The sequence below is a fragment of the Vombatus ursinus genome, unplaced genomic scaffold, assembly GCF_900497805.2.
Source record: "Vombatus ursinus unplaced genomic scaffold, bare-nosed wombat genome assembly UNPS02014863.1, whole genome shotgun sequence".
Lineage (NCBI taxonomy): Eukaryota > Metazoa > Chordata > Mammalia > Diprotodontia > Vombatidae > Vombatus > Vombatus ursinus.
Genome location: NW_020954641.1, coordinates 39,710,335 through 39,735,865, shown reverse-complemented (window position 1 = coordinate 39,735,865; position 25,531 = coordinate 39,710,335). Strand labels below are relative to the sequence as shown.

Genomic DNA, 25,531 nt, shown 5'->3' with positions numbered 1-25,531 from the left:
TTTGCTCTCCGCAATTAGTTCTGGCCCGCCTAGGATTTCTGCTCTCTCTTCAGTCACTAGATAACCTCCCCAAATTTGTCTGTCATCTGAAAAACTGGTTCACTTCTCCTTAATTCCCAATTGATATGGAGGTATCTTTTCTGCAAGGTATCTAAGAGTTTTAAACCACAGCATACTTAAACAAACCCAAGAAAGGGGCAGGATGGAGTAGTAATGACAAAATTGTCCTTGGAATCAAGAAAACTGGAATTGAAGCCCTGACACTACTACTACTAGCTGGGTGACCCTGGGCAAGTCACCTAATCTCTCTATGCCTCAGGCAATTCTAAATTATAGATTGCAGATAAATTGTCTATTTGCTTAAATAGAAGGCGTTTCCACACTAGCATGAAATCCTAGGTCTAGTCCTACCCAACAAAAACAAAACAAAGGAAGATAGATGGGAGAATTCCACATTACATAAAAGGACTTAACATAAGATTCTGACACTTCCTTATTGTGTTTGAACCTATCTTGTAGGAGAATAAATTTAGAATAAGAAGGAACCTCAGAGGTGGTTGGTCCAATCACTTCATTTTACAGATGAGGAAACTGAAGCCCAGAGAGGGGAAATGATGTCTATGGTCACACAGTAAAGCCAACATTGAGCCTAAGCCCTCTGGCTGACTCCAAATCCAGTGCTGTCTCCACAGTACCATACTGCTACATGTTAAATGGCCCAGACACCCAGAGAGGTATCTAGTCCATTTAAAATATGATTTTCTATTAAAATATTTGATCACTACATAACTTTTCAAGAACAGATGTATTGCAAAGAGATGCAGCAGTTATAGCCAGGAAAAGTATCTATTCTGTTCTCCATGCAACTTAGACACAGTGTAGGAGAATGGAAAGAAGTGCTTTTTGACTCAGAGGACCTTAGTTAAAATGGTACCTGGGACTTGGTTTCCTCATATATAAAATGAGAAGGTTGGACTAGAATAGACTTTAAGGTCCCTAAATCTATTATTGTGAGACCTATTGAAACAGGATAATACTGCAATCCCTTCTTTATCTATGGGTTTCAAGTTAATTTTGTGTCTTTAGTTATCATTGTTGACTGAGGAATTCCTCTTGAGGAATAAACTGGTTTTCCCTCACCAATCAGGGAAGTCCAGGGAAACAGAATGGAACACAGAGAATCTCTTTGCCCTTTCCCAGCCATCACCAAGGTGGGGTTTTATCTAGGATTTCTTCCTCTTGGCAATCCTCTGGTCCATGTGGCATAATCATCCCTGCTTCTTCATTCAGCTCTAGGCTACCACCCTTTGCATCCCCAGAGTCCCATCACTAATGGTATCCCTCTTCCAAGGTCTACCTTTCCTCACTGCATAGTCTCATTGTTGTGCTAAGAACAAATTCAATTGATTGAGGTTGGGGGCATGGAATAATGCAAAGGACTACCTATCCCCATAAGGTAAGTGAATATATCTTAACTATTTGAGAGGTTAGTACCTAAGTTCCTATTTTACAAAGTCCTGTTAATAGTAGGTTTACTAGTGTTTGACTGAAGAACTAAATTGTCAGTTGTTTAATTAATATGGTGACATCTTCTCCTGGAAAGTGGGCTTGACCAGTGTCTAGTTTGTAAACCAAATGAATGAGTAGGTTAGATTAGTTAGATATCATTTTAGACATTTCAGAAACCACAGAAAGCTGAAGGGAATGAGATATAGTCAGCTAAGTGATGCAGTGGATAGAGTTCTGGACCTAACCTCAGGAAGACCTGAGTTCAAATCCTGCCTCAGACACTTACAAGCAAGTCATCCTCTGCCTTAGTTTCCTTATCTGGGTTGTTGTAAGGGTTAAATGAGATATTTGTAAAGCACCTAGCTGAGTGCCTGCTATATAGTAAGTGCTATAAAAACATGAAGAGAGAAGTTTCCTTTCTGGTAAGGGGGAGAGCAATTTATTCTATGACTTTAACCATCACTGTCTCTAACTTCCTTATCCAAAACACTCCTCACTGGCCGCCTCTCTCCCATATGGGCTGTCTTTCTCATTAAAATGTTAGTTCCTCAAAGGACACATAGGTACGAACATATTTCTGGCAGCCTTTTTTTCTGTAGCAGAAAAAACCCAACAACTAGGGGTGCCCACCTATTAGGGAATGACTAAACAAGTTATGCATACAAACGAAACATAATATTATTGTGCCATTAGAAATGATGAAATGGACCATTTCAGAGGAAACTGGGAAAATCTCTATGAACTGTTGCAGGGTTAAGTGAATAGAAATAGGAAAACAATTTGTATAATTAAAACATTATAAAGAAAAAAACACTTTGAAAGAATTTAGAACTTTGATAAATGTGATGATAAACCATGATTCCAGAGGACTGACAATAGAGCATGCTATGTACCATCTGCCAGAGAGATGATAGATTTAAAATTCAGAATGGGGCAAATGTTTTTAGAAATGGACAAGGTAGAGATTTGTTTTTTGGGAGTTTTCTTTTTTTTTTAAAGGTTAATTGAGGAAAGAGAAAATGGGAGGAAGAGATAGTAAATGCTTATAAAATAAGCAAAAAAAAACCAAGAAAAATAGATTTTTAAAAAACAATATAAGCTATTTGAGGGCAGGTACTATCTTGCTTCCTTGTATTTGTATTTCCAGTGTTTAGCACAGTATCTGACTTAATGGTAGGTGCTTACTGAATCCTTTTTTATTCAATTCACTCACTCATTCACTTATTCATTCATTCATTCAATGGAACATGGCAACCACAAGTTCTGGGTAGCTGAGAAGCAGTTTCAGGTGATAGGTCAGGTGGCATAGATCTTAATGATGGCCCTGTAGGCCTTGAAAAAGAGGTAGAAAGTACTAAGCCTACTGATTCCTTTCACTGCGGGAAATTTCCAGTGACACTCATGTCATCTGGGATTGCAATACGAATTTAAGAGATCATGTTCTATGCCTGTTCCCTGGCCCTTTCAAAGCCATGTTAGATACTTTTGATTTCCCTAGCTTGAGCTTACCCTAAGATTCATGAGCAGGCATTTGTTTTTCCTTCCAAGTATAGAGACATAGATGAGGGAAAAGTAATCAATTAACTGTGTCTTCCTGAAAATTTGACTCTGAGACCAAAAAAAGCCCAGTTACCAGAAATCATTATCATCTGGAGTCCTAAGAGTCATCTCTGCAATTGACTTGTACTTTCCATTAGACTAGCACAGTGGTCCATACACAGCAGGTTCTTCATAAAAGGTGATTGAATTGAATGGGAGTATTTCTGTCCCACAGCTGCAAAGACACACCCCTGTACTTCTCATGATTTCTAAAGATTTTTTACTTTGGTCATTTTGCTTGATATTGGGAATGTTGAGCACAAGAAGCAAACTTTCCAGGAAGATAATTGTGCTTTGTGTGCCAATATCTCTTGCAGAGAGAGAGGAGGCAAAAAATTCTATGAAGAATTGGAAAAACTCCTTTAAAGCAAATCAAAATACACATAGATAGTTAAGTAGATAGATGATAGATAATAAATGATCAGATCGATGATAAATAGATATAAAATAAGATTGATGATAGATTATAGATAGATATTAGATAGACAATAGTTTGATAAAAGATATATGATTAGATAAACGTATGACTGATGATAGATTATTAGAGAGATGAGAGATAGATGATTAGATGGATAACAGATAGATAAATGATAGTTTTATAGGTAGATGATAAGCAGATGATAAGATAGATAATAGATATGTGATTAGATTAATGATAATTGATTAGATAGATGATAGGTAGATGATTAGAGAGATGATAGATAATAGATGATTAGATTCAATGATTTCAATGCAAAAATGGGCACAGAGGAAGATGATTAAAAAAATGCTGGAAAAAGGGTCCCAAATTAAAAACAAAAGAGACCCATAACTTATAGATTACTCGGAAGCTTAATGCCTATATATCAAATACACTTTCTTCAAAAACAGAACAGGAAATTGCTGGATATGACAAGCAGTGAACAACTCCACAAACAAAATGAAACTGGCTGATGTAGGCAACATTTTAAAATAAGCTATTAGACCGACTACTTTAAGGAGAAAATGAACACCAAGGTAGAAGAACAAGATGAGAAGATAATGCAAGCAATGACAATAGCTCCAACCTGACCTAATGAAACAAATTATTGAATAGTCAATTAATTTTTAAAGACAGTAACTTTTTTTGAGGGGTAGAGGTGAAGTCAGACAAATGATTTCTTTGGTATAGGAAACGCTTGAATGAGGAAACACTCTACCAATTCAAATAAACAACTGTATTTCTACTCATATTCTTAATTAAGTGAATAGCTCAGGGTCATGTAGTCCTTATGTGTCAGAGACTGGACTTGAACCCAGGTCTTCCTGACTTCAAGGTCAGCATTTTATTCATACTACATTAACACTCATAACCATTTCCTACAGAAATTTAATCAGTGTAAAAGCAGTCACCACAACAAGTGGGCCAGGCCACAAGATCCCAGAAACTACCTCAGCCAGAAATCACTTGATCTCCTTGCCAAGCAGAGAGACATGACAGCCAAGAACAATAACAATTTGTAACATACACTCATTTAGTAAATATAGTGGAGAAAGATGTGAGAGGTGATACAGAGTAGTTGATACAGAACTGTCCTTGGAACCAGGAAGACCTGGGTTTGAGTTCCACTTCTAATAATTACTATGTCACCTTGGTAAATCACTTAACCTCTCAGAGTTCTAGTCGACTCGGGGCAGCTAGGTGGTGCAGTAGATAGAGCACCAGCCCTGAAGTCAGGAGGACCTGAGTTCAAATCCGGCCTCAGACCAAACACTTGACATGTACTAGCTGTGTGACCTTGGGCAAGTCACTTAACCCCAATTGCCTTACCAAAAAAAAAAAAAAGAGAGTTCTAGTAGACTCTGTAAGACTATAAATTGTACAGAAGATGATGAGCTGAATTGGTGAAGGAAGTTTCCTGATCAGGAAATCACAGTTCCAGTAGCTTTGCTATGGAAGAAAGTTACACACAATATTGCTTCACACAACAGCAAAGAGTGACAGAAGGGAAAATGAGTCTTCAGAAAGCTGGGCATGAGTCTGTACTAAGAGCCAAATCATCCCAACAGTATCTACAGGTGAAACTAGAAAGAAGATATCAGACCAATGAAAGATAGAACATGACTGTAGTAATGAATACCAATATTTCTATTACAAACTTTTCTCATCATAAATGACAAGTAACCAACCACATTTGAACCTGTACACTTCAGACTCTGGTGTGCTAAAGGAGGAAGTGGGAATGGTGCTAAAGAAAAAGACAGGAAGAGCATCTAGGTCAGATACAATACATAAGAGATATCCATGCCAGAAGTGACATAATTATGGGAAAAAAAAAACCTGACATATCATCCTATTTGTGGGGCTACCACAGGGTTTTGTCTTGGGCCCTCTCATCTTCTTCCTCTACACTTTTTCTTGGTGGCCTCTTCAACTCTCATGGATTCATTATCATTTCTATATAAATGACTCTAAAATTTACAAATCTAAACTTCATTTCACCTAAACTCTGATCCTGAATCTCCAAGTACCTGCTGGATATCCCTGAATGTTCAATGGGCATCTTGAACTCAACATATCCAAAATGAAATGTGTTATCTCTATCCCTAAACCCAACCCTTTTTCTAACTTCTCTGTTTCTTTCAGGGAAACCACTATAATTCTAGTCACCCAGTTTAGCAACCTTGATTTTTCCCTCTCGTTCATCCCTCAAATATCCAATCAATTGCCAAATCTTTTCAGTTCTGCCTTCTAAACATTTCTTGTCTCTAACCTCTTTTCTCTACTCATGCCACAACTCCATCTCAGGCTTTCATTATCTCTCTCCTGGACTATTGCAATAGATTCCTAATGGACTTCTCTGCCTCCATTCCCTTCCCTCTCTAATTTGCCCTACAAACAATTACCTAATTGATATTCCTTAAATGCAGGTATGATCATGTCAATTCCCAGCTCAACAAGCTTCAGTGTCTCCCTATTACATCTTGAAAAAATGCAAATTCCTCTCTAGGATTTAAAGCCCTTCACAGTGTGGCTCCAGGCTATCATTCCTGGATTGCAAATTATTTCTCTCCATGTATTCTCAAGAATACATTCTCTCCATTTTCTCCAGAAAAACTGACCCACTTCTTGTTCTATGTGTATAACACTCCGTATCTTGCATCTCTACCTTTCTAATGGTATCCCCCATGACTGGAAAACACTTCCTCCTTATCTGTACCTTTTGGAACCACTACTTGTTTCAAGGCACTGCCCAAGCACCATTTACTTGAAGAGTCCTTTCCCCTAGTTGTCAACACCACTTACTTAAAAATCACTTTGCATTTTTTAAATATTTATGTAGTCCTTCACAGAGTCCTGTGCCAATGTTTCATCATGGTATGGAGGTAATTCTCAAAGGCTATGTCAGTTAAGTGGAAGGTTCTATCATGCTGCAAAAACTTCAAGTATAACCCCATTAATAGACAATGTTTTCTTTTTTTAAATTTTTATTTATTATAGTTTTAATTTATGAAATAAAACAAGCATTTCCGTAACATAGTATAATTTTTTAAAAATATGATTGCACATGAAGCTGCAAATTTTTTATGTACAACTTGCTATTCCTTTTCAATACATAATAAAATTATCACGTAAATTTTTCCTTTTCTTTTTTTCTTCCCTCCCCTCAATCTGTTTTCCAAAGCCTCACCTAGTGAATTATGGAGAGGCACATCACTAGTAAGCTGGCCACCTGCTGGTGATATTTTTTTTGGCCTTGTTAACTTATGAAACAAAGAAAAATAATGGCCTTCCATATTGTGAAGCTTTATTTCACTTCTACTATGATGCTAGCAGAGTGGAGTGGGGGAGGGGGGAAAGGGAAAGTTTTTAGACCAGAAACAAATTTTAATTTGACCATTGGTACTCTAAATGTAAAGTCATTGTTCAGTAACCAGCAAGTAGACATATTTGTGGAGGAACTGAATCATATCAACCTTGACATTCTTTCTAGAAAGGAAACCAGAAGAGAGAAGGGTATTGTAACTAAATGGAAGTATCTTTCACAGGTAATCCTTGTAGAGGCAAAGAAAGGAACTGTTGAAATGAGTTTTATCTTAAGCACAGAAGCAAGAAGAAACATTTATTGGAATGCCTTGGTCATCATGTATTGTAGTTCTAATGATAAGTATTTGCAAAAAGACTTCCATGAAAATAATTATAACATGCACCAACATAGATTACTAAGGATGAAGAGGTGGGGAAATTCTGTGAAGAATTTGACATGACTTTTCAAATCAATGTATATTCTGATTCCTGGTGACTTAAATACAAAGGTGGGAAAAGGTGTGAGGATGGGGAGAAATATATAAGAAAGCATTGTTCAAGAAGGAGTGAAAGAGGTCAAAGACTTGAAGATTATATAGAAACCTCATGCCTTTGTATCATGAATGAGTTCTTCAAAAAAAGAGACTTGGTAGACATATGTAATTGGTGAAACATCAGTATAAAGCACAAAATAGAATAGTTTAATAAACAGGAAAAAACCTGTTATTGATGTAGAAGTTATCTATGAATCAGCTAACTATGAACTGTCAGACTACCAACTTTTCAGAGCTAAGATCGGAATTAATTTTTTAAAAAGAATATAAATGAGAAAAAGATAGAATGTATAACTGAAATGACTCAACTCTGAATTATTTAAACAAGACATTGAAAATCCAAAATGGATAGTGGACAAGAGAAATGACATTGACATCAACTATAATAATTTCATCTAAAAGTTTAACTAATATAAATTAATTGACAAAACAAGGAGATGAAAAGAGCCCAGAAAGCACCTTATTCAGCAAATATCTGACTTCCTTGACAAATGGAGACAGGTGGCTGCCAAAGTCATCACTGGGTTAGAAAATAAATTTATTTGTAAAATCATACAAAGAAACATAATGAATGAGTAGACACAGTATTGTCTCATAAAAGAGTTAGAAGCAATTAAAACTAGTTTGAGGAAAGTTTGGTAAGATATCCACATAAGCAAAATCACACCAAAGGTATTCAAGGATGAAAATGAAAGGACTACAAAGAGACAAAAGATGGAAATGATTTGTAAAAAGCATTTTAACAAACTTTTTATCTATCAAAGATGGTAGAGCCACCACCCTAACATCACAATTCCAGATGTACTAATAATGTAGAAATGACACTAAGAAAAGAGACAGAAAAAGCAGCAGGAGCAATCAATACTGGAAACAATACAATTGTAAAGGCATTAAGGGACTGATATACAAGGATGTGAAGGAGAGGAAGATACTAAAGACCTTGAGAAAACATCTAGGACTTCTTTAATACTTAAAAGGGAAGTCAATGTAACATCAGTAACTACTGACCCATATGCCTATTCTTCCACCTATATGAAATCTTTATGCGTCATTTATACATGAATTAAAGGCGCGTTCAATGAGGATATTAGTAGGGAAGAAGGAAGTCTTTGCAAGAAATATTTAGCAGTAGACTGTGTCTTTACTATTTCACAATTATCCAAAGAATGTAAAAATACAAGATTTCCTTATGCTTATTTTTTTTTGACTATGAAAAAACATTTTATTTGGTAGAACAAAACACAGCCTTACTGGCTTTTTTACAAGGTGTCTTCCATTCATTAATCAAGATTATTCAAGATTCTTTGGAAGATATAACAACAGAAAAAAATGGAAAGGGGAGTGGTGGAGGTGAGCAGGCTCCAAAATATAACCAGGGAGGAAATTCAAAGAAGAACAGGAACAAAGGATGTCATCAAGAAATTGTATGACGGGGCAGAGACAAGATGGCAGAGAGAAAGCAGTGACTTTCTTGAGCTCTCTCCCAAAGCCCTCCAAATACCTAAAAAATGGCTCTAAATAAATTCTAAAGCAGCAGAACCCACAAAAAGACAGAGTGAAACAAATTTCCAGCCAAAGACAGCCTGGATGGTTGATCAGAAAGGTATATCGCGCCAGGCAGGGAGAGGAGCACAGTTCAGTGTGGGCGCACAGGCTGCAGCGACCCTGGAGCAGGCCTCAGAGGACTGAATTACAGGCAGCTGTGGCAGTTTCCAGACTTCTCAACCCACGAACGCCAAAGACAACTTAGAAGTTCAGTGGGGAAAGTCTGTGACTGCAGTGAGAGAGGAGCTAAGTCTCGAGCGCGGCCCAGTGCCGTGGCTTTTTCCTGAGCTTCTGGCCCACAGACTGAGGGGGAATCGAGTGGCTGATCAGAGGGGGATTGCAGGGATCTCTTTGCCAGTGCTGAGGCAGGAATCTCATACTTTACCAGTGCTTGGATCTGGGTCACAGTTCTGAGGGGCAGTCCTGGGGCAAAGAGGAATGCTGGTGCAGTGGAGCTTGTTGTGGTGGTGGAGAGAAAACACCTATCATACCACCTTGGAGGAACTGAAAATTTACAGGTCCCTAGAAGTACCTCTGAAAACAGCTGTACAAACCCCTGAAGCTTGGGACAGTACACTCTTCACATTGGAAGCAGACTTTTACCTTAACAAAGAGTATAAAACTCAAGTAATTGGCCAGGATCATGAGCAAACTTCACAAAAGGAGTCAGACTCTATTATCTTATTTTGGTGACAAAGAAGATCAAAACATACAACCAGAAGAAGACAATGAAGCCAAAGCTGCTACATCCAAAACCTCCAAGAAAAATATGAATCAGTCCCAGGCCTTGGAAGAGCTCAAAAGGGATTTTGAGAAGCAAGTAAGAGAAATAGAGGAAAAACGGAGAGTGATGCAAGAAAATCATGAAAAACAAGTCAACAGCTTGCTAAAAGGAGACCCAAAAAAATACCTTAAAAAATAACCTAACCCAAATGGCAAAAGAGGTCCAAAAAGCCAATGAGGAGAAGAATGCCCTAAAAAGCAAAATTGGCCAAATGGAAAAGGAAGTCCAAAAGATTACTGAAGAAAATACTTCTTTAAAAATTAGAATAGAGCAATTGGAAGCTAGTGACTTTATAAGAAATCAAGACACTGTAAAATAAATCCAAAAGAATAAAAAATTAGAAAACAATGTGAAATATCTCATTGGAAAAACACCTGACCTGGAAAATAGATCCAGGAGAGAGAATTTTAAAATTTTTGGACTATCTGAAAGCCATGATCAAAAAAAGAGCCTAGACATTGTCTTTCAAGAAATTATCAAGGAAAACTGTCCTGATATTTTAGAACCAGAGGGCAAAATAGAAATTGAAAGAATCCACCAATCTCCTCCTGAAAGAGATTCCCAAAGGAAAACTCCTAGGAATATTGTAGCCAAATTCCAGAGTTCCCAGGTCAAGCAGAAAATATTACAAGCAGCCAGAAAGAAACAATTCAAGTATTGTGGAAACACAATCAGAATAACACAAGATTTAGCTGCTTCTACATTAAGGGATCACAGGGCATGGAATATAATATTCCAGAGGGCAAAGGAGATAAGATTACAACCAATAATCACCTACCCAGAAAAAATGAGTATAATCCTTCAGGGGGAAAAATGGTCATTCAGTGAAATAGAGGACTCTCAAGCATTCTTGATGAAAAGACCAGAGTTGAACAGAAAATTTGATTTTCAAATACAAGACTCAAATGTAACATGAAGAGGTAAACAGGAAAGAGAAAATCATAAGAGACTTATTAAGGTTGAACTGTTTTTATTCCTGCATGGAAAGATGATATTTGTAACTCATGAGACCTTTGTCAGTATTAGGGTAGTTGGAGGGGAAAAAATTATATGTATGTATATATAGATATAGATAGATAGATAGAGGGCACAGGGTGAGTTGAAAATGAAGGGGTCATATCTGGAGAATAAAATTAAGGGGTGAGAGAGGATATACTAAGAGAAGGAGAAAGGGAGAGGTAGAATGGGGTAAATTATCCCACAAAAAAAAAACAGAAAAGAAAAGGCTCTTATAGTGAAGGGGAAACAGGAGAAGGTGAGAGGGAATGAGTGAATCTTATTCTCATAGGATTTGACTTAAGGAGGGAATAACATACACACTCAATTGGGGGTGGAACTCTGTCTTACCCTACAGGAAAATAGGGGGGGAAGGGGACAAGAGAGTAGGGGAATGATAGAGAGGAGGGCAGATTAGGAAAGGGGGTAATCAGAAGCAAATACTTCTGAGGAGGAACAGGGTCTAAAGAAAGAATAGAATAAATGGATGGGCGGGATAGGATTAAGGGAAATAGAGTTAGTTTTTCACAGCATGTCTACTATGGAAGTGTTTTGCATAACTGCACATATATAACCTATATTTAGTTGCTTGCCTTATCAATGAGGGTGGGTGGGGAGGAAGGGAGAAAATTTGGAACCCAAAGTTTTAAAAACACATGTTTAAAAAAAATGTTTTCACATGCAACTGGGAAATAAGAAATACAGGAAATGGGGTACAGAAATCCATCATGTCCTACAGGAAAATTAAAGGGGAAGGGGATAAGAGAAGGGGGCAGAGATAGAAGGGAAGGCAGACTAGGGGAAGGGGTATTTAGAATGCATGCCATCTTGGGGGGGGGCGAGATGGGGTGAAAATTTGGAACTCAAAATCTTGTGGAAGTAAATGTTGAAAAGAAAAAAAAATTTAAATTACCATTAAAAAAAAAAAGAAATTGTATGACAGGGGCAGCTAGGTGGCACAGTGGATAGAGCACCAGCCCTAGACTCAGGAGGACCTGAGTTCAAGTCTGGTCTCATATATCTGATAAGGACAGAAGATCTGTTGGACACATAGAAAGAGTGAGGGTTGACAGGTAGATAGCCAGAGCAATCCACTGGTACTATTATGATGTCAGGAGGGGGAAAGGAAGACCTCCAATGTATTAGGGGATTCCTTGGGGCCAACTTAGGAAAAGACATGAACAAGAGTCAGCAAGATGGATAGGCATGAATGAGTTGTTGTCTGCATTATTGCAGAAAACTCCTGAATTGATGAGATCACAGATTCATTTGAGTATTGAGTGCTTGAGTATTTATTTTGTACATATGATACAATTTACTTATTCATGAAGATATTGTATCCCCCAGTAGAATGTATGATCTTTGAGGTCACGGACTACCTCATTTTTATTCTTTTTTTTTCCAACTCCTGCCATAGCACCTGGCACACTATTAGTGCTTAATAAATGCTTGTTGATTGATTCAATGATGGATTGATTCTCAGAACATCTGAAATATGCTGAACAGTTGATGGCATTACTCCCCCCCAAAAGGCAATCAAGAGGATATTAATAATTACTGACCCACATACCTGCCTTCTTTATTAAATCCTTATGAGAACAATTTAGGTGCCCATCAAAAGCCCACATTACTTTGATAAATATTTGAGAAGAAAACAAGCAGGGTTTAATGGATAATTTTCTATAGCAGATTACTTATTCACAGCCATGAAGCTGCCTGAAAAATACAGATAATTGCTATGTTTATTTGATAGGTTTTTTCAAGCATTTCACTCAATAGGAAAAAAACAAACAAACAAACAAACAAAAAAACCTGCCAGAAAGACTCTCCTCCAAAAATTTTCTCTCATCCAAAAAGCTAAGATTTTGGCATAATCTTGATCTTAATGCCAATATTCTTTTGATAAATGTTAATTAAAAATATAATTCTAGTCAATTGCTTACTAGTATCAAACAATGTATAAAACAAAGAATTATATCCTAGCCAAAGATGTTTGCCACTGTTATAGAAGATGCCCTGTGCAGTGCTCTAATGAAAAAGGGGTTCTATTATCCATGGTGAAGGCCTACAGATGCTGTTGTTTGCTGATGACATTGTGCTAATTCTATCAAGTCCAGAATACTACAATGCTTCTTCAGTAAGATCCACAATCATTCAAAAGACACCAGCCTAGCAATCCACACTGGAAAAGCCAAGTGGATGAAAAATACTTAATGTTTAGATTGTATCACACAATTTGATTGGCAGCCCATTTGAAACTTGGAAAGACACTGCAAATGGACAATGAAAAAAGAAGGAAGGAAGGAAGGAAACTCTTACTAAACAATTAATATATGCTAGGCACCATGTTAAGTGTTGGGGATATAAACACAAGCAAAAAGGAAAAAATAGTCCCTGCCCTCAAGGAGTTTAATTCAAACAAAGGAAACACATATTACAAAAGGGAGCTGAATAGTGGGAGGGAGGTATTGAAGTCTGGAAGACAGGAACCAGGCTGAGAAGCAGGGCCCAGAATTCAAGTACAGGAAGAAAAGTCTAGGTTGCACGTAGAAAACTCTTTAGTACTCTTAATAATCCCAAATTTAATCATAATGGAAGATTCCATTTCTTTTTAACACTGATATTCTCCCAGTGAAGCTGTGGTGTTGTTAATCATGAAATGCAATAATCTCCAAATAAATAAAATTGAAGGTGGTTCAAAGGGTAATAGAAAAGCATATGGTGGGTGCAATCAGGGTTGCAGCATATGCTTCTTGAGCCCAAGAAGCGCTTTTGATGCCTACTACTTGTGTTATCTTGGAAAAGTCACTCAACACCTTGGGGCCTCAACTCATGCTTGTGAAAAATGAGAGATTTGGACAGGATGCTTTCTGAAGGTCCTTCTTGACAAGTGGCATAGAAGATATCCTAGAAATGTCTGATCAGGAGTGCACTCGTCTTGTGGTCAGAGCAGAGAATAATAGATATCCAGGCAAAATGTCAAAAGAGGGGCAGCTAGGTGGCCTAGTGGATAGAGCACCAGCCCTAGACTCAGGAGGACCTGAGTTCAAATTTGGCCTCAGACACGTAACACTAGCTGTGTGACTCTGGGCAAGTTACTTAACCACAAATACCTTGCAAAAATTAAAAAAATAATAAAATAAAATAAAATGTCAAAAGACCTAGAGGAAGGTCTTAAGAAAACTGGATGGACTGTCTGGGAAGGATTTATGGAAGACCATGGAAGGATGAGAAGGTATGGATGGATTGTTATCTATACCATTAGACAGAATATCAACATCAATTATTCCATCAACAAGTACTCATTAAGCTCCTACTAGGTTCCATGCACTGTGCTAAGTACTGGAGTTATACATATAATGAACAAAACAATCCCTTCTCACAAAGAGCATAAGCACTGATGGAGAAGACAAAAATACATGTGTAGATATAAGTTGCATAAATATGAAGTAAATACAAATATTTACAAAGTAGTAAAATACAAAGCAGCTTAGGAGGCAGGGCACTAGCATTTGGGGGAAGAATCAGGAAAGGCTTCATGCTGACAATAGTGCTTGAGATGTGTTAAGTCTGTCTTATTTTATTTTATTTTATTTTTAACCCTGCTGACTTTTTATGAAGTACTCTCAGACCTAAGGGATTTGTGAGTCAGGGCACCACTACAAATAAATGAGCTGGCTGCTAATCAAGGTCAAACCAATGGCCAAGAAACATTAGCCACTGCTATCCTTGTGGGACTGTGCTCAGCACAACCATTCATAGATTTTATAGCTGGCTGGGAACTTAGAGGTCATTGAGTCCAGTGATTTACAGATAAGGAGACTGAGGCTTAGAAAGGGTATGTAATTTCCCCCTGGTCATGGAGCTAGTACGTGTTGGGTGGAATTGGAACCCAGGTCTTCCTGCTTCCAAGGCCAACATGCTATTCTCTCTCCTGGTTAACAATGGTGGGCTGGTTAACAATGACTACTACAGTTCCCTAAAATTAATTAATCCCTCTTCCAACTAGGAGTTAGAAGCAGCTAGGTGGCACAGAGGTTAGAGTAGCGGGCCTGGAGTCAGGAAGGGTCATCTTCCTGAGTTCGAATCTAGCCTTAGATACTTACTAGCTGTGTGACCCTGGGCAAATCGCTCAACCCTGTTTGCCTCAGTTTCTCATCTGTAAAATGAGCTGGAGGAGGAAATGGCAAACCACTCCAGTATCTTTGGCAAGAAAACCCCAAATGGGGACATGAAGAGTCAGATACAACTGAAACGACCAAACAACAAAAAATAGAAGCCGGCATTTGGGAGGAGTTACACTAATTTGCTCTTTGTCCCACTGAAGACAACAGTACACTTTCCTTGGAGGGGGAAGCAGCTGAGTCTCAGAATGGGAGATGTTGAATCAATATGACTATGGGTTCTTGACTCCTTGACCCACCAAGCCATACTCCTTTCCACCCTCATTCCTCAACTTAGATCCATGTTCAGTGAAAAAAACCTTGGCCTCTACTCTCACGAGTCAATTCAGTTGGTGGACAAACAGTGAATGGTAAAGTGTCACAAAAGAGAATTTATGCCCAAGTGTTGTCAGAGGGGTAGCAGAGCCATTTACTGATTTAATTCAGATCATACAATTAAGGATCACAGGGGCAGCTAGGCAGCACAGTGGATAGAGCTCCGGCCTTGGAGTCAGGAGGACCTGAGTTCAAATCCCGTCTCAGACACATAACACTCACTAGCAAGTCACTTAACCCCATTGCCTCAAAAAAAAAAAGAAAAAGAAAAAGAAAAAAAAAGAATTAAGGACCACAGTTGGATAATTGGAAGGGATGTTAGAGATAACCTAGTCCAGTAACCTCCTTTGAAAAATGAGGAAACTGAAACCCAAAAAATATAAGGAATTTTCCCGGAGTCCCATAGATAGTAAGAAGCAGCACAGATAGGTGTGTGCTGGTAAATGTTTAACAACCAGCTGAGGGACAGGAGTGGGGCAAGGTGAGAGAGCATTTATGCTCACACACACACATACATACACACAGAGCATTATTAGCCCTTAAATCTAGACAACCAACAAAACGATAAATCAAGCCCTGATTTTTCAGCAATTACCCTTTTCTCCATTTCTGAGGTATAAAGTGCTCACCCCAAGCATTTAACATTAGAGCTGGCTCCAGCCTACCCCAAGCACGGGGATTTGAGCACAGATGCTTTGCTTCCAAAATCCACTGCTCTTTCCACTGTATCATGCTAGTGAATGGCAATTCAGAACTGGAAGTGGCCTTGGAAACGATCTAGTCTAATTCCCTTATCTGACAGCATCACCAGACTAGATACAGATTGAGGGATAACAGTAGAATAGCCCCAGAACCATACCAATATCCATCAAATGTTAAAAGCCCTAAAGGAAGGCCTCCAGTGCACGGGCCCTTAGCATTCCTAGGACAATGTCCCTAAAATTAGGAAATACCACAAATATTATCTTGGACTGAGTTGTGGAAAGCTGAGGTTTGCAGTTTTCCAAACTAGTCCTGATATCTTAATTCAGGCATGGAGAACTTTGAAGCAAAATCGAGGATCAGAAGCCTTAACATGCTGCCATGTATGGAGATCTTCAGAAATATTTATTATTTTAAAAAAGGAATATAACCTGTGCAGAAATTGTATTCATTCCAGACTGCTTCAAGTTCCCCAATTTAAAGTTTCCATATATAGCTTAGCACCCCAAAATATGTGCTCAAAGGAGTTTCTTTCTCCCCAACCAGTTCAAGGGTCAGAGATTATTTCTTTTTCCCTTTTTTGTCTTTGTATCCATAGTGCTTAGCATAAGGCCTTATACACAGAAGGTCCTTAGTTATGTTTTGTTTAATTGAATTGAATTATTTTCGCCTGTTCCTGAGGACCAGCTATTCCCTAATTCAGGAGGAGGTAGGCCTTTTATGTAGACAAGCACAGGGTCCCTATTCTTTCCTCCTTTTCCAATGCTGCTCTTGTAGAACAAGGACCATGAGTCAATATAGATCCTGGCAATCCTGAGCATCATCTAGTCCTATCCCCTCATTTTACAGGTAAGGAAAATGAGGCCCAGAGAGGTTGAGACTTTCCCCAGATCACACAAGTTGTAGGTAGCAGTTGCAGAATTGGAACCCAGATCACAGCATTATAGGATAATATATAGAGCTAGAAGGGACCGTAGAGAACATTGAATCCAACCCCTTCATTTTACATATGAGGAAACTGAGGCCTAGAGAAGTTTAAGTGACTTACCCAAAGTCATATAGATAATAAGGGGCAGAATCAGAATCTGAACCCTGGTCCTCTGAATTCAAACCACATGCACCTTATACTGTACCATACTACCTTGATCCAATATAACTTTTTTTTTGCCTTTTTGGTCACATGAATAAGAAATGCATGGTAAAGATAGTCTTCAGAACCAAACCAAACATTTACTTATCTCCAAAGTTGCCTACTCTGGCTTCTACCCCTCTCTTCTACCCCTATCCAAGAATTAGCATTGGGGGGAAGAGGTGGAATGAGGTGAGGCAATGTATCAGATTAAAGTCTTAAGAGCCAGCCTCCATCCCTATCTCCCCAGTCAGTTGCATGGAACTTTATGATTGATCAAGTGCCATAAGAATACAGGCACCATGGAGGTATGCCATTTCTGAAGTATATTTCTTTCTATTAGTGTGGTTACTATGAACCCTTCTATACATATTCCTTGCGTGATTAAAGCCACCCCAGCTTTGATGCTAGATTGAATTCCTTCAAAAAGTCACTCTTTACTCACCTTCTGTCTAGCTATATTTTCCACCCACTTCTGTTTTTCTGTATTTATTTCTTCCCCTTGGCAAGCTTATATTATTTAGATAATAACCTCTTTAAGAAGGGACAAGCTCTAATTCTAGCTTCTATACCTACCCTTTGTCATTCAGACATTTAAGTTGTGTCCAATGCTTTGTGACTCTATTTGGGGCTTTCTTGGCAATGACACTGGAGTAGTTTGCCATTTCCTTCTCCAGCTCATTTTACAGATGAGGAAACTGAGGCAAACAGAAGTAAGTGACTTGCTCAGGATCACATAGCTAATTAGTGTCTGAAGTCATATTTGAACTCAGAGAGATGAGCCTTCCTGACTTCAGGTCAGGCACTCTATCCATTGCACCATCCAACTGCTCCTTCTGTAATTATATATTATGTCAATACAGCAAGTATCTGTGATTTCATTAACATGGAAAGTTCCTTATATATGCACCAAGGAAGACTGCCATTCTGCCTATATATTAGCATATAACTCTTGCCAGGTTGTCTAAGGCTCAAACATGTTAAGGGACTTGGCCATAGTCATATAGAAAGTATCAGAGGCAAAATTTGAGGTGGGGGGTATTCTGAACCCAAATCTTCCAGACCCAAACTTCAGAGCTCTATTCCTTATACCATGCTGCTACTAAAAGTGAGCCATGAATAGAGACCATTATTTATCACACTTAGACATGAATATCTAATGTCAACCATACGAGTCAATAGAAGGAATGTTTACATGTACACACACATACATGCACACACACATATGTGGAGAGAGAGAGAGAGGAGAAAGAGAGAGAGAAGAGAGAGAGTGAAGAGAGAAGAGAGAGAGAGAGAGAGAGAGGCAGTTAGATGGTTCAGTGAATAGAGCACTGGGGCTGGAGTTAGGAAGACCTGAGTTTAAATCCGGCCTCAGATACTTACTACCTGTGTGACCCTGGGAAAGTCGCTTAACCTCTGTTTGCCTTTGGAAAAGGAAATGGCTAACCATTCCAGTATCTTAGCTAAGAAAACCCCATAGACAGTACTGATATGATATGGTCCACAGGGTCACAAAGAGTTGGACATGACTGAACAACTAAACAATAAAAAAGATAGACAGATAGATAGATAGATAGATAGATAGATAGATAGATAGATAGATAGATAGATAGATGATAGATAGATAGACAGATAGATATGCAGAGATTTATCAATACTGTCTAAGAGATGGAAATTGGGGGCAAGTTCCTGGCAGAACTATTACAGGGAATTGGCGGGAATTGTTACTGTTCTCCAGTTACTACAGGTCTGGAGAAGTACTTTAACGCTCTTGGTGACCACAACCACATCTGCATGATGCGTAGAAGCAAAGCTGTGTAATTTATTATGTGTAAGGCTAGGGTTATAAACTGGGATTTCACAAATCAAACCCAGTGTAAGTATAGCCTGGACAACCATACTTCCTTGAAATGAAGCCTGTGTATGCACACAGGAGTTACCTTCCCTGTCCCATCTGGCTTCTCATGTTACAGTAGTAGAATCTGGGCTGGAATCTAAGGTTGGATCCTTCATTAGTTACAGAACCTTGGGACAAGGCATTGAGCTAGGGAGACATTCCGCTCTGGCCTGGATTCTCTACCTTCTCAACTAGAAAAGAATGTCAAGTTTTACATAATTTCCATAAAAGTCTTTCCAGATTTCTCTGTGTTTCTTATACTTATTGGTTATAATTACATTACAATCTATTACATTAATGTGCCACAGTTCATGTAACCATTTCCCCAGTATTGGACATTTTGGATGTTATTTTAGGTTGCTTCCAGTATTTTTTTTTATAACTACATGAAGAATAATATCTTCACTAACCAGAATCACATGAGGAAATGTGAATGAGAATAAAAGGACAAAGAAGCCTGAGAGAAACTTAGTAAGATGGACTAAAACAAATCTTATGATACTTAGTTTTGAAATCATTTAATTTAAATGAAAATAGTTACTCAGTAAGTATGCATGTTCAATGTCAGGTTTCCATTAAAACATTGAATATGAGCTTGGTCCAAGGGCAAAGAACACTGGATTTGAAGTCAGAAGATTTGGGTTCTAATCCCAACTCTGCTACATATGAGCTGTATGACCTTGAGTGAGCCACGATCTCTCTGGGCCTTTGTTTCCTCATCAATAAATAAAGGGGTTGGACTAAATGGTCTCTAATGTCCCTTCAGCCTCTCAGTCTATAATCCAATCATCTTAATTCTATAAGGAAAGTGAATAAAGGGAAAGAAAAAAATGGAACTGACAGAAAAAGAAAGTCAAACCCTTCTTTCATTCAGCCTTTTGGTGAAAATCTCGGGGAAAATATGAGGGGAAGGAGAACTATAAGAGAGTATATTATAGAAGTGCTTACTGTGCTGATCATTTCTGTCCCTTGTCCCATCCACTTTGCCATCAGGAAGGATCCTCAAAAAGTGGCCCCCGTTGCTACAGTAGAGAAGCTTGGGCTTCTTGTAATTACCCAGTGGCAGGTTAAATCTTTCGGTCAGGGCTGTGAAGGTTGTGATCTCCCCTTCGGCCATGCCTCAGTTGTGTGGCTTTTACAGGCCCCTTCGAGACTGAAAGAAATTCAACAGGCTCATAGTTAACACAGCAGCAAAAAAGATCACACTTGTAATTTTAAAGGGCATCAGAGGGACTCGAGGGTACAGTCTTTCTGGCAAGGTCTCTTCAACAGATAGCAAGGTGATGCCCATGACTATCAGAATTACTGGGTGTCAAGAGGTGACTGAGCATGGGGCTTCTTTAAGGGGAGACAGACCTCAAACGTGGGAGGGTTTTTCAGTGTATCTCACAGATCCCAATTGGATACAGGTTTGGCACAAGAAGCATCCTTTTTTAAGCTTCAAATTTAATCATTTGGCCAAAGAAAAAAATGTTAAGGTCCCTCCTTCTGATCCACACACATCCTCAAATTAAACACCAAAATGGCAGTAAAATAACACCAGGGGGTTGGTTGAAAGCCACAAAAGCCAATGAGGCCAGGGCTGAGGCTTTCTACCTCCACCCTCACACTGTTTTGACTAGGAATTGTAACAGCATCAGGGAACAGATAGCACAGATGGCCTTTGAGGCTTTGAGTCTGCAAGCAAAGGTACAGGAAGTCATTTTGGCTTTGGAGGCAGTCTGGCTTACCCTCAGTGACTGGGGAGGGGAAACCACAACAGTGAACCCTTTTATAACCTCTCAAATGACTGGAAAGAATAAAGGGTTAAGACAGGAAGGACACATATCCCAGTTTCAAGTCTCAGGGGTCAGGAAGAATTCAGCACCAAAGAGTATTGGGTTGGGATTTAAAAAAAAAAAGATCAAATGTCCTGTGAGAGGGACTAAGCACTGATAGAATGGAAGCTCCCTCAGAACAGTAACATTTCACTTTTGTTTTTGTATCCCCAACACTTAGCACAGTTCTAGGCACAAGGTAGTGCTGAGTAAATGCTTGTTGATTGACTAAACAAGCTATTTCATCATGAAGAACACCTCTGATTTAGTGTCTACTTTGAAAAAATAAAATCAAAACAAAACTTTACAGATACCTCCACCACACTCTAGCCTCGAGTGTGGATTCTTCCTGCTATACATAGAAGACAAGTGAGGCAAAATAAAAGGTTAAGTGTCTTACTCAATTTCACATAGCCCTTTAGCAATGCTATTAGGATTGCTCTCCTTATTCTCTGTATTTTCTCTGATCTTTTCCTCCCTTCTCTTTCCTTTTTTTTTCTCTTCTTAATTTTCTTCACAGAAACATAGAATTTCGGATTTGGAAGAGACTGCCACAGCCATCTAGTCCCACCTGTAACCCCAAAAAGATGTTGTCATTGTTGTTTGTCCTTGGCCTTCTAAAAGGACCAGTGACATCAACAGTGATGTATTGACTCAAGAGTAAAGTGGCTTTATGTGAGACAGAGTTGTATAAAGTCATCAGACTCACTCCCTCTTCCAGAGTCATTGAAGTTCAGTGGCAGGATGAGAATCAAAACAACTGGTGATAGCCCAGGATACAGCGGATGACCTTGGTGTCTTCAATGTTTGACCAAGCTCTAAGCATTCCATAGTGCCTACTTCAGCCACCTTCATGGCCTTTGGAACAAATTGTTCTCATCTGCCCATTCCACCAGGGGAAGTCTTCATATGCTTGGGGTAGACAACCCCCACCTCACCAATGGGTTTGTGGCCCATCAGTTACCCTCAATCTGGTTTAGCCCTTCCACCAAGATGGTTTTACTGGGGTATGGCATGTGCTGGGCTGTGGCTGCTGCACATGCTACAGCTTCTTGGAACTATCAGGTGAGAGTTGACTGCCAGGTGGACACCAAAGGGCTTGGCAAGTCCTCCCTCAACACCCTATACACCCCAAACTAAAAAAGTATCCTCATTGCAGCACACCTTACAAGTAGCCATCCAGCTTGTGATTGAAGACCTTCAGAGAAGTGGAATCCACAGTCTCCTGAGGTTACCTATTCCGCTTTGAGATAGCTGCAATTGCTAAGGTTTTCCTTTACTTCAAGCCTTAGTATGCCTCTTTGTAACTTTTGTTCATTGCCTCTAGTTCTGCCTTCAGAACAAATTTAATATTTCTCTAGCACGATTGCCTTTCCAGTACTTGAACAAAGCTGTCATATTCTCCCCTGAGTCTTCTCTTTTCTGTATTAAACATCTTCAGTTGCTTCATTTGATCCTCATTTTGGACTCCCTGGCTTCCTTCAAGTCCCAGCCAAAATTCCATCTTCTATGAGAAACCTTTCCTGATTCCCTTAATTTTAGTGCCTTTCCTGTATTGCTTATCTCTTATTTATCCTGGGTATATCTTATTCATGGCTCATCCACTTTTTATGTCCACCTTCACCCGACTTTCACTTGTGTCTCCAAGAATCTGTTAGCATGCACACTGGCTACACCCTTGTAAAACCATCTCAGTGGAAGGGCTAAACCAGGCTGAGGGTAACTGATGGGCCACAAACCCATCATTGAGTTAAGGGGGTATCTACCCCAAGCATGGGAAAATTACCCCTGGTGGAATGGGCAGATGAGAACAATTTGTTCCAATGGCCATGAAGGTGGCTGAAATAGACACAGCAGAGTACTTAGAGCTTAATCAGACATCAAAGACACCAAGGTCACCCACTGCATTCTGGGCCATCTCCAGTTGCCTTGACTTTGGTCCTACTACTGGACTTAGATGACTCTAGAAGACAGTGAGTCTGTTGACTTTGTGCAACTCTGCCACACTTAAATACAATTTGCTCATGACTGAACACACCACCCCATGATGTCGTTGATGCTCTTCAAAATGAAGGATTAATAGCAGTTATTTTCTCACCATCTCCCCCATTAGACCATGACCTCCTAGAGATCAGCGACTGTCTTTTGCCTTTTTGGTATCCTTAGCACTTAGCACAATACCTGGCACATTGTTGTTCTTGTTCAGTTATTTTCAGTCATGTCCAACTCTTCACGATCCCATTTGGGGTTTTCATGGCAAAGATATCGGAGTGGTTTGCCATTTCCTTCTCTAGCTCATTTTATAGATGAGGAAACTGAGGCAAACAGGGTTAAGTGACTTGTCCAGGGTCACATAGCTAGGAAGTGTCTGAGGCTAGATTTGAGCTCAGGGAGAGGAGTTTTTTTGACTCCAGGTCTGGCACTCTGGCACCTCACCACCTAGCTGACCTGCCTGGCACACAGTAACACTTAAAGCTTACTGACTTATTGACTGACTGACTCAGTGCCCTTCTCATAATTCAGATTTTCTCCAATTTATCAATGTTCTTCCTATTGTGGTGCTCCAAATTAAGCAGCACCTCCTGCCTTCCCCTCAACCAGAGGTCAGAATAAATCCAACTGGGAAATAGGTTTGACTTAGTTCTAGACAATAGCAAGGGGCTGTAATGGGCCCCCAGGCCCTAACATGATGATTGAATGCTTTACGGGCCTCCTGTACAAAGAAAGATGACTCACCCTTCTATCTCTTCCCTATCTTTTCCAGGATAAAAAGAGTAGCATTTTTGGAGTCCTTCCTAGCTATTATTCAGACACCACTGTATTTACAGAAGGCATTTCCTTTCAGAGCTGTAATTTGATTCCTGTCATCAACACAAAGTTTACTGAAAATGAGGTTGCAGGAAGCAAAGTAGTAAAGAGTTTGGTAGACTATGGGGGCCAGACATTGTGCATTAGGTAAATTACAGGGTATACCTAAAATCTTAGTGCATTTGTAGGCTACTAGAGCTTAGAACTGCACTAAGACTTTGGGGGCACCCTGTATATAATCCTTTTACTTTTTTGTCACATAAGGAATGAAGAGGAATAAAGGAATAAAAAACAGTTATCTCTTAGTTCTCTGCCTTTTAGTCTACCTATATGTTAAGCAATAGGCCAAAGTTCTAGGCAATAATTCAATTCAACAAGCACTTACTAAGCATCCACTATGTGTCAGGGTACTGTACACTATGCTGAGGATACAAAGACAAAAATGAAACAGTTCCTGCCTTCAAGGAGTTTACATTCTACTACGGTTGGAGGGTGGTGACCACGTGTACAGAGATAAGTAAATACAAATTCCACACAAAGTAGATACAAGATCATTAGAGCACTAACAACAGAGAGGGACAGAGACATCTCAGTAAGCCCTTGAGGTCACTTCAGAGGATGTTTTTAAAGAGTATACAAAAATATTGAGAACCACCTAAATTTATGAAATCCTATAAAGCAGAAAGCATCTAGGTGGCACAGTAGATAGCGTGACGGTCTTGGAGTCAAAAAGACCCCTCTTCCTGAGTTCATATCTGGCCTCAGACACTTACTAGCTGTATGACCCTGGGCTAGTGATTTAACCCTGTTTGCCTCAGTTTCCTCATCTGTAAAATGACCTGGAGAAGGAAATGGCAAATCACTCCAGTGTCTTTGCCAAGAAAACCCCAAATGGGGCACGACGAATCAGAAGCAACTAGAAATGACTGAACAACATTATAAAGCAGAAGGTCTACTATCTCCATAAAGAGGCCATCAAATCAATTCAAACTCTTCTAGTAATGGATTAGCAGGTAATACCTCCACCCCTCTGTCATCCTGTCTCTGACTCTGGTTCATTTCCTAAAAGAAATCAAACAGTAGCCTATTAATCTGTCACTTGTTACTGTTACCTTTGACTATTTGTGGGCACCCAAGCTTGAGAGGAAGTCTACATATAATGTATAATAATATGATACATTTGCTATCTACAATAAGCCTAGTAGTTAAATAGTTGCAGCAAGAAGCACTTAATGGACTGGTAAAAGTGTTCATGAGGCAGTGGATTCTTTTCAATTTACCTGCAACACCAAAACAAGACCAGCTAAAGTCTTATTAGCATAGCTATACAAAAGCCTATGCCTTTTGACATTCATTATAATTCAACAAGCATTATTAAGTGCCAAATTCATACACAGTGCTGTGTCATTTGGACTCTGGAAGGTCACCTATTTATATATGCATGTGTACGAGCACATGTCTACCCAAGAATATACTAATAAAGGTCTAACATTGCACTGAAGGCAAACATAATTGGAATTCTTCCTAATTATGGGAATTGGGAATTCTGGCTCCACCATACTTGTTCTATGCATATGTGTTTTCTCCCATATTAAAATGCAAGTCCCTTGAACTCAGGGCCTCTTTCACTTTCATCTTTGTAACCTCAGTGCTCAGCACAGTGCTTGGCCCATTATAGTTGCTTGATAAAGACTGCCTGTTTGACCCTGGGCAAGTCACTTAACACTGTCTGCTTCTGTGTCCTCTTTTATAAAATGAGCTGGAGAAGAAATGGCAAACCACTCCAGTATCTTTGCCAAGAAAACCCCGAATGGGGTCATGAAGAGTCAGACACAAATGAAATACCGAACAACTAAACAACAACAACAACAAAAGGCTTCTTGTTAATTCACAGAATTTTAGACCTAAAAGGAACTTCAGAGATCA

General features: G+C 39.1%; 1 protein-coding gene across 9 annotated transcripts in view; it reads right to left on the bottom strand.

Annotated features, from left to right (window-relative positions):
- The window catches only part of FGF1 (fibroblast growth factor 1), a 157,143-nt gene that overhangs the window by 38,355 nt on the left and 93,257 nt on the right, over positions 1-25,531 (bottom strand). For all 9 annotated transcript variants that reach the window (XM_027842018.1, XM_027842017.1, XM_027842012.1 and 6 more), the window contains one exon: positions 19,929-20,133. In XM_027842018.1, coding sequence (XP_027697819.1) covers positions 19,929-20,097 — 169 coding nt within the window. In that variant the 5' untranslated portion in view covers positions 20,098-20,133. The remainder of the gene's footprint in view (positions 1-19,928; positions 20,134-25,531) is intronic.